At 41.5% G+C, this 12,252-nt stretch overlaps 1 protein-coding gene across 3 annotated transcripts in view; it reads right to left on the bottom strand.

The window, feature by feature from the left end:
- KIAA1328 (KIAA1328 ortholog) overlaps positions 1–12,252 on the bottom strand; it is a 164,391-nt gene that overhangs the window by 142,711 nt on the left and 9,428 nt on the right. For 2 of the 3 annotated variants that reach the window (XM_063453826.1, XM_063453829.1), the window contains exons 4-5: positions 12,050–12,147; positions 3,288–3,403 (exon numbers count right to left, since the gene is read on the bottom strand). In XM_063453826.1, the coding sequence (XP_063309896.1) occupies positions 3,288–3,403; positions 12,050–12,147 (214 nt within the window). Of the gene's footprint in view, positions 1–3,287; positions 3,404–12,049; positions 12,151–12,252 lie in introns of all 3 variants that reach the window. The other variant, XM_063453827.1, reaches the window with a different exon arrangement.

The following is a 12,252-nucleotide window of genomic DNA, read 5'->3' as shown; positions in this document are numbered from 1 at the left end:
ATATGCTACAAAAGGACAAGCATCAATGGTATTATTTCCGGACAAACAAAATATGGCCCTATTAATTGTTTGGAGCAGGCTAGGCTATATGCAATGTCCTCTCCACTTCCATTTGCATATTTAAAAGGAACACTCCAAACTCCTAAAGCAAGGATAAAACCATAGCTCTCCGTCTTTCAAGAGATATATAAAAAAAAAAAAGACACTTCTAAATCTACTTGATAACACCAAACAGGTGTCAACCAGACAGCCAGGAGGGGTGCCCAACATCAGCAAACAATTGAAGTAGAAGCAAAGGCTTCTCTATGACAAGTATCAATAGCAATTGACATGTGCCCAGTTTGCCAATGCTTCTTTGTGAGAAATAAACTGGCCAGGAGATCATCACTGGTGATGATTTCACAGATGGCAGAGTGGAGAAGTAGCGGGAAGATAGTCTCAGCATTGGATTAGTATTTCTTTAACCCCTTAAGGACCAAACTTCTGGAATAAAAGGGAATCCTGACATGTCACGCATGTCGTGTGTCCTTAAGGGGTTAAAGGGGCAGCCTAAGCACCATAACAATACATGCCAATTTGGTGAAAATACCGCTATTAGGCTGCAGGCAGAATCATTTGTTTTTTGTTCAAACAGCTTTTAAGCTCAACCTGTCACTGCCATCCAAATATAGATTAAACCAATATTAGAAATCCAGTCTGCAGTTTAAAAATCTACAGCATTTGCCGTTTCAGGTTAGCAATGGCATAAGATGCAGGATTGGAAAAAAAAAAAAGAAAAAAAAAAAAATCCTGGCATTTGATGCAAATATTTCTGAGATTAGTTATAGTTTAAATGTTACACTCCAGGTGCTGAGGACTACAACTTCCATGATCCACAGTTAGTCAGTGTGTCCTTAATATTTTCACACCATCTATCGTGTACATTCACATAGATATCATGTTGATTCAAATTATCTCTTTGCAACTTGTTATTAATTAAGATTTTCTACATTACTTCCTCTCAGGTTAACAACTCCTTTATTCTTTCTGTACGTATCCAAACTATTTTACTACCTGCAGTGTGTCCTACATTATCCCAAAGGAGACACACATGGAATTACCAAAACACATACATATAATTGATCATACATTTTGTGCCTACTCATCAAATTACAGTTAGATATGTGACCAAGACAAATAATTAAACACAAATTTAAATACAGATACATAAAGACATAAAGGCAGTATCACACATGTAGATCCAACTCTCTCCAATCTGGCTTCTGCCCCCTCCACTCTACTGAGACTGCTCTTATCAAAGTTATTAACTACCTAATCGCCGCTAAATACAAAGGCCACTGCTCCATAACAATTCTTCTGGACCGCTCTGCTGCCTTTGTCACCATTGATCATGCTCTCCTTCAAACTCTTCAATCACGTTTCAAGTCTCTGCGACTCTGTCCTCTCGTAGTTTTCCTCCTATCTCTTCCAATGCTCATTCAGTGTCTCCTTTTCTAATGATACTCCTCCCCTCGTCCTGTCTTGGTTGGAGTCCCCCAAAGCTCTGTCCTTGGTCCCCTTCTATTTTCTCTTTATACTGCCACTCTTGGCAAACTTATTACCTCATTTGGATTCCACTACCACCTGAATGCTGATGACACCCACATATATCTCTCCTCCCCGGACCTCTCCCCTGCCATCCTGCAAAGTGTCACTGCTTGCCTTTCTTATATCTCTGACTGGATGTCCTCCTGCTTTATGAAACTCAATCTCTCTAAAACTGAGCTCCTTGTCTTTCCTCCTCCTAATACTGATCCTCCTCTTTCGCTCTCCCTTCAAGTTAGTGTTATCCACATAAGTCCACCCTTGCAAGCGTGCCGTCATTCTTGATTCTGACCTCACCTTAAGCCTTACATCCAGTATATTGCCAAATCCTGTAGATTCCATCTTAAAAACATAGCCGCATCTACCCCTTTCTTACACAAGATGCTACCAAGGAGCTTGTCCACGCTCTAGTAATTTCTCGCATGGATTATTGTAACCCTCTCCTATTTGGTTTTCCCAAAAGCTGTATTGCCCCGCTACAGTCCATAATGAACGCTGCCGCCAGACTGATTTTCCTCTCTAGTTGGTCCTCTCACACCTCACTCCTTACATTGGCTTCCTGTATGCACTAGGAGTGCTAACCCATACCTATAAAGCACTGAACAATTCTAGCCCCTCATATCTCTTCACAGATCCATAGGAGTGCCCCTTCTCGGTCTCTCCGCTCTGCTTGTGACCTTCTCCTGTCCACTGCTCGCACCCGTACGACCAACTCACGCTCGCAGGACTTCTCGCAGGCGGCTCCCTTCCTATGGAATAGCCTGCCTACCGCCATCAGACTCACCCCTAGTCTTGAATCATTTAAGAAGTGCCTTAAAACCCATCTCTTTAGGAAAACTTATGGCCTCCCAGAGTAACCTCTACCTTACATACCTGTCTCTTGCTCTCTCCTAAAGGGCTGCACTTTACTCTCTCCTCCAGCTCTGCTTCACTCGCACCTATTTTGATTGCTATTTCCTGTCCTAATGTGTTTTATACCCCACCTCCTATAGACTGTAAGCTCGTTTGAGCAAAGTCCTCTTCAACCGATCGTTCCTGTAAGTTCTCTCATAATTGTCCTATTTATATTAAAAAACCCTCTTATAATATTGTAAAACGCAACAAAATCTGTTGGCGCTATATAAATGGCAATAATAATAATAATAATAATAATAATAATAATAGATGCACATGGACTTGCAAGCATGTGGCTCCATCAGAGGCACAAACATACTGCCAGGTGCAACAAAGCAGCTACAGAGAATCTGTTCCAGAAACCCTGATAATGGCACAGAGCTGCCGTATTGGTGAAAAGCAAGAGGTTTTGAATTGACTCTACCCTACTGCTAGCACTGAAAACCGACTGAAATAAGGCTATATGAGGCAATTTCGAAGAGCATTTTCCTTATGGAAACAGTAACTGTTTAGCAGGCGAGAATGGGAAATTCAAGTTGACAAATGTCTATTTCATACAAAAAAAAGCAGCCCAGGAACAGCTGGATGGCAGTTTCTAGCTGAAAGCAGCTCGCAGCCCATGCTGATAAGTCATCGTACTGATTGCCTCTGAATGGAAACGCATGCAGATTTATTCTCTGCCATAAATTAGTACAATTATTTCTTCCTGCTTCATGGAACTACACAACTCCCCAAACATAGAACATTCACAAAGAAAACAGTGCTTTAACACATGAGAAACCAATTAAGCATACAGGGCAAAAGGATATCTTCCCTTTCCGTGATTATGAGATCGTTCTGTTCTTCCAACTGTCGGATCTTCTTCTCAAACGATTTATGCTCAATTTTCAAACGTTCCTCAGTCACTTCTTTCTCTTCACTCACCCTGAAACCAGAGAACACCACAAAAAAAAGCAGATCAAATACTGAGCAAAGCAGAACTCCATATTTAGCTATGTATGGCTACTTACACCTGCAAACAAAGCATTTTTTAAAATAGAGAATCAGTCTCAATAAAAAAAATAAAAAAATAAGTTACACTGTTGGTGTTATAACCATTTCATCTCAATAAAGTGGTTATAGTGCCTGAAGTCCTTTAGCACTGACCCCTTAGTTAAGTGTCAAGCCATTTTCGAGCAGTTTAAAACTGAATGAGAGTCCATGGCCACACACAGCCCCGGCCCTACTGAAGGTATGGCTAAGGCAGAGAATACAAACTTTCTTCTAGCCAAACCAATATTTACTATGGGGGATGTAATAGGCTGAAAGCAGTCAGCTGACCCACTCATCCAATCATAACAGCCCACGGCAGTTCAGGATAATGCTTCTTCATTAGCCCACACAGCAGAGAGGGGATAGGCTTTTGTGTACTCTCATTTAGCATTAGAACATTAAAAATTGTTTAAAACTTAAAGAATGGAGCTCGGGAAATCCAGATACGATGACTAAAAGTGAACAATATGTGGTCCACAGGCCGTGAAGCACTCCTATATGTCTGCTGCCAAGCAAGGCTACCTATTTTGTTTCAGAGGGAGGCATACCGCTCAGACTTTTTACGCAATTTAGATATGGTAACAAAGTCCTCCTCGTGCATTTAAGTTCACAATGTTTTAGTGTAAAATGTGAATTAAAAGTGTGTGGATTTTGCTTACCATGTAGCACTGTCAGGCACACTGGACTAAGATCACACTTACTGGACACAAATGTTACTGACTTATTCTATTGTGCCCAGCAACTGTTCCATGGCTTTAAATAAGAAATGGGTAATCTGGCCAGTGATCTTCGCGTTGTCCTACAATTCGGAGCTGTAGGAGGTTGCATAGATGTGTGGCAAAGAAAAAATACTTATTATCAGGGTTATTTACCTCCAAAGTTTTGTAAACTACAGGGTTACTCTAAGCATCATGACTACTTCAGTAATGTGTAATGGAAAAAGAAGAGTATATCATATCATATACGTGGAAGAATATATGAATAAAGCAGGATCACAGTAAAAAATAATCAATCAGCATATGTAGAAATTCGTAGGAACCAGCAGATTATCTAAAGAAGGTCTCTTGAAAGGGTGAAAGAAAATCTGCCTGGAAGCAATCGCAGTAAAGTGGTCATGGTGACGGGTCTGCATGTGCAGTTTTTCTAGAGTTTAACTTCTCCCTCACCAGTGTCATTGGGGCATAATTTGCCAACCTGGAACAAGAATTCCGAGTGCTAATGTCAGGTCTGGTTCTCAGGTTGGAGAATGTCAATTCTCAGCATATTTGAGGTCTGTCACCAGCCTGCAGGCGACAGTCAATAGTGAGACGCAACCCCCGCCCCCCTCCCCACCCCCAATCGTACTTCAAAATAGTTCTTCCAGTGTTCCCCTTTCTAGAGTGCTCCACTCCAGAATCGTGATATATTTTGATTAAGATATTCTACCATAGCTGGATTATCTACCTCTAGCATAGGTTCTGAAGGGGACAACACAAAGTCTTAATCTATTTAGAATACTCCATTCTTATACATGTCCCTCTTTTATCACACCTTTTCCCCCTGTCTTCATTAAAATTGTAAGATGCCCATTTTTGAAATTGCCTACTTTATTTAAAAGTGCATGATTGTATTGCAATCACATTAAAAGTTTCTTCTTAACATAAAAAAAAAAAAAATGTACAAAATATTTGTGCCTTACATGAATTGTGAGATACTTGCATTTTTACTTTTAATATTTAGGTTTAGGAAAGATGCGGTTTCCTCCCCTCCCTTCCCCAGAGAACAAATGAGGAGCCATAATTTTACACCACTTAAATGGATACCTATGCCATTATTGTTGTAAAGTACAAAACATCGGCTGAATAAATTTTGTATAAAATTGCCATTTTATTTGTATGAATGCTCACACTTAGAAACCCCAACCTAATATGTTGACAATATATGTTAACCTGTGTAAGCAAACGAGTGGTTCATGTTTATTGCAAGAATGGTGTTTTTCTTTAAAAGGTCTCTTCCAGTGTTTGATGTGGATCAGTATACAGGGTAGACTAGTATCCTGATCCTTCCATCTGCATTTCAATGCAGAGAAAGACCACAATCACCTGGCTCACCACTGTAAAATGGGAGTTGCTGGCACGTGCTCTATGGTGTCTAACCTTGGCGTGTGTCACTTTTTGTAATGTCAGCCAAAATATTTTTGTTTAATTGGCTGTAGACACAACGGCAGTTTTAATTCATTGATTGTGGCAGTTTGAATGGAGTCCTTTCCTATGTGGACAGAGGTCATTCCAAACATTAAAAGTGCTGGGTATGACTTATGACTCCAACACCTTCTAATCTGATGTTCCTTCTGGCAGAAGTGAGGTTAATTAGTCCATGTTTGCGATCTGAAACATTATTGAGATGGCTTTTAACACCTAGCAAAGCACAGAAGGGCATCTGAATGCTAAATGCTTTAACAAAGCAATGATTTTTTTTATGGAGTTAGCATGTCACTTAATGGTGCATTTTATTGCAAACTAAATATTAAGCACGGAGGTAATAGCGTGAGAGATGGTCTAGCCTCACAATCTATTGCGGTTTAGATGCTCAGTCGAACTCCCTAATCTAAATGAGATAATTTCAGCAGTGCCGTTCTGTATCCAACACAGAAACACAATAACTCAGAAACCGTATTAACCAACATTATCCATCAAGTTCGTAGCCCTCACCACCTGTTTCAGCAAAACGCGTACGGCAAGATCAATTACCTGCTAAATATGGGCACAAAAGAGCAACCAGTCTTATACTACTGACAGTCCAATATTAGGACTTGTTGTTAATGTGTTATTTGACATCCCTGGCCACATCTAGGTCATCCTTATACTCCCTGGGTCTAGACACAATCTGTCATAAGAAGGGCAGGTCACCCGTTAGGGACCAAGAAGGGCAAATCTACAACTCATGAAAAGGGGAAAAAACGGATCTGTCACATTTAAACTTCAGAACATTTTATTATTATTAAGTAGTACAAGGTATTTTTTTTTATTTTTTTTAAAAGGCCATTGTACCTCAAAGTTAATTGTGCAGCAATGTATCTCTTACCAAGCTTGTTTCAAGAAGCTGAAACCAATTTCTTTTTGCACTATACCCAAGGTGAACATTTTTTTTTTCCCTTCTCTTTTCTAGCGGTTACCCACACTACATGGAAATAAATCCATATTTGACCTCATATGCTTTAGTAAGTCTTGTTTCAGTAACATATCTTAAGGGACAAATTCCAAAATCTACATCTCTTTTGCATAGTAGACGAGTGAAACCAAACTGTGTACATCTAACTACAGCTGGATTTTAACAGGCTATTTCCCCACAATTATTTATGCAATGTGGTCAAACCAAAAGTTGGACACAAACTATATGGAACAGAAGTCATTAAAACAGTACAGACCATTTTTTAAACGAAAATTCAAAGCATTTGACAGAATAGACTAGTGTTTAAGGCTTGACGCTTTCATGACATATGTTTTTGGCTCCCCTTTTCAGCCCATTATACACCGATTAGCCACAATATCAAAACCAGTGAAAAGTGAAGAGAAGAACATTGATTATATTGTTACAATGGCTTTTTTGGGATATATGAAGCAGCAAGTGAGCATTCAGTTCTTGATTTTCATTCGTTGAAAGCAAGAAAAAGATCTGAGTGACTTTGACAATGTCCAAATAATGAAGGTCAGAGGTATGGGTCAGGGCATCTCCAAAACGGCAATTCTAGTGGGTTGTTTCCGGTATGCAGTGGTTGGAACTTACCAAATGTGGTGCATGGAAGTACCGGTGAACTACTGCAAAGCTCATGGGCACTCATGTACATTGATGCATGTGGGAAGAGAAGACTAGCCCATCTAGTCTGATCACGGAGGAGCTACTGTAGCTCAAATTGCAGACAAACTTAATGCTGGCCATGGTAGGAAGGTGCAAGAACTCACACTGTATCAAGGATTGCCGCGTATGGGGTCGAGTAGCCACAGACCAGTCAGAGTGCCCATGATAACCCCAGGGTTTAGCAAAAAGGCTCATATTTCTATGTCAGACCCATAGGCAGATTCCCCCTATGATAATATAGGGAGCAGGCTGATGGCTAATCCAAGTTGACATTACTGTGCTACGTACTGCAATTAAAAGGGAACTGTCCCACCTTTCCATGATTTTTAAGTTTAGGTCTACTTATTCTTCATTTAACATATATACTTTGACGTGTGAAAAATAAAATTAACTGGGTGCCTCCATCTTAACTTGCTGCCAATCACTGCTATAAGCTGTGCATTCTGGACATAGTGAGCATGGAGTAAGTCTACAGATAAAAGGAGAAAGAAATTAAACAATGTTCTTATTACTCTTCTGAAATTGCTCTGGTTCCGCCTTGTCTAAACTGGATTCTGACAAAAGGTAAGGAGAGCAATTTCCTGTTTAATAATCTCCTCAAAATATACTTTAGGTAGAAATGAAGTGTGAGTTACAAAACATCCTTATCTAGATCAGAAGCAGCATATGCTTGTAGTTTCTCAAGCCTTTTAGCAGATGTAACTAAGAGCACAGTCGTCCAGGTAAGGAGGTTTAGAGTGCAATCGTGTACAGGTTCAAAAGGAGGTTCACAGAGCGCTGATGGACCAAATTAAGATCCCGGAGGGACAATTTCTCTGATAGTGGGAAGGAGATTAGAGGCTGTCCTGCATAATCTGGAAATCCAAAGATCCAAAGCCAAGTGCCTGATGGTTTAAAAACTAACAGCAGAAATTTAGATTTTCAAAGATGCTGGACGTACACCCTTAGCAAAACCTAACCTAAGAAACATCAGAATAGTCAGGATAGTAGCGGTTAAAATGATTTTCGTGAATTCCAAGGCACGATAAAGAAAGCCAATGGTCTAAGTAAGGAACAATATGGAGACATTCTTCACGCTGCAATAAGTAATCACCAGTACCTTATTAAAAACCAAAGGAGCAGAGTAGACACCAAACATCTTGGAGTTTTGAGTTCGTCATGCAGAATCTTAAGAACGTTTTGCCTCTTTCAACAATGGGTATAAGCAATTAGGCATCCTTAAGGCCTAAAGAACTTAGCCACTCACATTATTCAAGAAGGAGATTGGTTAACTGGATGGTCTCCATACGGAAGTTTTCCCTCATAATTAACCGGTTCACTTTTGTTAGGTCTAGGCTGGGTCTAAAAGACGGTCTGTTTTTTTGACCAAAAAAGAGCCTTAAGTAGGTTCCCGAAAAGTATTGTGCGGGAAGAACTTCTGCTATGACTTTTCTTTAGAAGTTTCTGTACAACTGCAACCAGGACTGTAGCCAACTTCAGAGAATTAATGGTAGAACATAGACATTTTGGCAGAGGAAGAACGTTGAATCCGAATTGGTATCCTCTTCTAAGAATAGAAAGCACCCAGTCATATGGGGTTGGTTCTTCTCATTGAGCAGTAAATGTGAAAGAAACCGGGACGTCTTCGACCTCCAAGAATGAGCAAATAGTGGAGGAGTCCGAACTGGATTCAGTCTTTTCCCAGTGCGTCTTGGGAGATTTAAATACAGGCTCTGTAGGCAGAGCTGAGCTGATGGAATGGTCTGATATCCAGAAACGTCTTCTGAAAACTGATGTGAAACTTTAACAGGAATGTTGACACCTCTGCTTTCTTAGCTTCTTCAAAAGCTTTTCTGGAGCAGAGGCTACAAATGTTTGGTTTTTTTTACATTCAAAATTTGTATTTATTTTCAAGTTTTGTTTTCCATATGTAACAACAGTACATGTTTGTAAATAGGTAGAGGAAGTGGGGGAAGGAACAGTGAATACAACATTTTCATTGCAAAAGTAATATTGTGTCCCGGAGGGGTAGCAGTTTTTGGGCCCCTAGTCAATGCCCGGACTTTGCTTTATGTCCACTGTGTGTCTTTAGATGTGGATGCCCTAGTATTCGTGTGCTTCTTGTGGTTACTCAGGTGTGTAGTGGGTCCTAGGTGTCTGCTGTGTTTAATGGTATTAGCCATGGGGTTGCTGTTTTGCGAGCGTTGTCGTGCTGTTTGCTAATTGCACGTTGGGGGACCCCAACCGCATGCTTTTCATCTATTATACGGTTCTGCCGTGTATCAGTCTCGAGTGGTAAGTTAGAGCCGGTTATGGTCTCGGGCCGGTGGGTTGGTATTTTGGATATGTAGCCCGCTGTTTGCTTGTCGATATCGTGTCTGTCTGTCTGTGACAGTTCTTGAGGGTTGTTGGTATGGTAATCTGCGAGCTAGTTACACGTGTCTCGTTTTGGTTTCAATTCTTGTGTGTCTGTATTGGACTTGGTCTTGTTTACCCTGTACGGGCGCGCACGTGTGTGCGGTGGGGGAGAGGGGGGGGGAGCGAGAAGAGAAAAAAAGGGGGGGGGAGGGGGAGTGGGAAGGGCATGCTGTGCCAGGCAGCTACATGTGTCTAAGTAGGCACCGGGTGGGTGTCCACTCTCCCCCCATCTCCTCTGAGAGAGCCTGGTTGCATAGCCCCTCTTGACAAAAATACGTTCCACAGGTATCAGGTCAAAGCGCATTTGTCTGAACGTCCCTGCAGGGAAGCCATCATCATTTCCATATTGTGAATGTCCTCTACTCTAGCTACCCATTGTTGGAAGGTGGGTGCCTCAGTGCTTTTCCAGTGTGTGGGGGATAAGTGTTTTAGCCGCCGTAAATAGGTGTACGTCGAGTCCTTTTTTGTATGCCTGTATTGGTGTGCAGGGACGTTTTAGCCGCGAGGCGGCATTTTTCAGGGGGCGGCAAAAAAAGCTGCCCCCAAATGCCCAGGGCAAATGTCTTGTTAGCCTTGCAGCTGACAGACATGCTGGGTGGGCGGCAATGGCGAGGGAGCATTTTCCCCTGAGCTGTCTGCTCAGCTCCCTCGCGCGCCGCCCGCAAAGTGAGCCTGGGAGCCAGAATATGACGTCATATTCCGGCTCCCAGCCTCACTCTGCGAGCGGCGCGCGAGGGAGCTAAGCAGAGTGCTCAGGGGAAAGTGCTTCCTTGCCAGCGCCGCCCGCCCAGCAGATCACACATCTCTCAATAAAACGCATCACAAACTGTATGTGCGTTCCACCGCCAGAACGACCCTTCTTGTGTGGCCAGACTCAACATTTCCGGCACCATGGGTGGACTTCGGCAGAAGTAATAAGAGCATAGTACGCAGCCACCCAGGCCTTCAGCTGGCTTTCCCCAGATTGAGTAGAGCAATCCTCGGCTGCAAAAATCTGCTCTCCCATAATTTCAATGGATCAATCCCAGAAACCAGGATTGTAGATGTGGCTTCTTGGTGCTTGGAACAGAATGTGGATTCCGTTTCAGACCCTGTGACATCTATTCTGCAATTTTTGTCCTCCCTCTTTGATGCCGATTGGGCCTACTGGACTCTGAACCTCTATTGCTCCACTACTCATGCTGGATTTAAGGGCGTTCCTGCAGGGAAACATCCATTAGTATGCTGCCTCCTGAGCCTACCAAAAACGAGGTCCTGGCTCTGGTTTTCTCCTGGAAAGCTTGTCATGTTACTCTCTTTCTGAAGTTGATTATATATTATTACATAAACATAGGTGTTGCCACGACTATACTTTTGGTAACCATTACAACATTTTACAAACCACATTACATAATCCTCCCACTGTATTTTCATTTGTCTGCATCAGCAACAGTTTATGCATACCACAATTGCAAAGAGCCAGAGAAACAGGATTTCTAAAAATATATATTTGTAGAGTAAGTGATCAATAAATGATACACCAAACCAAAAGAAGAGGTAGATCTATCTGCCTATTAAGAAAATAACCAGTGTCAGAGGGGTAAGCTTTTTAAAACCATCTTAGCTCCCTGGACACATACATTTTCAAAGTCCTGTAGCACAATATTCCTAAAACACAAGGCTGAGTTCCCTGGTACCATACAATACTGACCAGCAAGGGATGTAAACAATCCACTGAGAAATAAAAATGACAATTTAAAAGAATGCCAAATGTGGAAACGGATAGTATGTGAATAACAGGCCTGTGTCTAACACTGGTGTGTTCTCAGAGATCAGCCACTGGCAGGGATATGTTCTCACTAGATGCACCATACTGGTAACTGAAGTGAATATTTACAACTACTACCTACATGCCAACACTCAGATGGTTGATCTTAGAGTGCCCCAATTCCTCTTTTTTCTAACACTCAACAGCCAAAGCTGAACAAATACCTTAAATGTGTTATGAGCTAAGCAGAATTGAAAAACAAAAGAAACAAAAACCAACCCCTAAGAAAAAATGCAATTCTAGCCATGAAAAAGTACAATCATTTAAAAAAAGAAAAGTGATTGAACCGCTGCCTAATCTTTCATTTTGCAGGGCACTTGCAAGTGGGATTCTACAGATATATACGCTGGTCACAAATGGCATAATCTGTTTATCACAATTGCATTTTCTGTTTTTGTTAATCTGTGTATGCAGGAAAGCTCATTGAACAACACTCTGAGCAATGTAAAGAATCAAGTGATTGTGTTAGAAAGCAATGCATTACATTGAGAGACTCACCTTGCAAGCTCTTTGATTAGATTAGCTATGCGCCTCTTGTCTTCTGGGCACAAATCCTTCAAAGACGCACTCCTAATCCCTCCTTCTTCAGGAGCCACCTGGAGGGACAGGGTTTATTAGAACACGTATGTCGGGAAGACAAACAGAAAATTACATTAACCCCTTGAGTGGTAGCCAAAGTCTAGTCTGTTTTTTTACTTGTG

The sequence above is a fragment of the Pelobates fuscus genome, chromosome 5, assembly GCF_036172605.1.
Source record: "Pelobates fuscus isolate aPelFus1 chromosome 5, aPelFus1.pri, whole genome shotgun sequence".
Lineage (NCBI taxonomy): Eukaryota > Metazoa > Chordata > Amphibia > Anura > Pelobatidae > Pelobates > Pelobates fuscus.
This window is presented reverse-complemented; position numbering and strand designations above follow the sequence as displayed.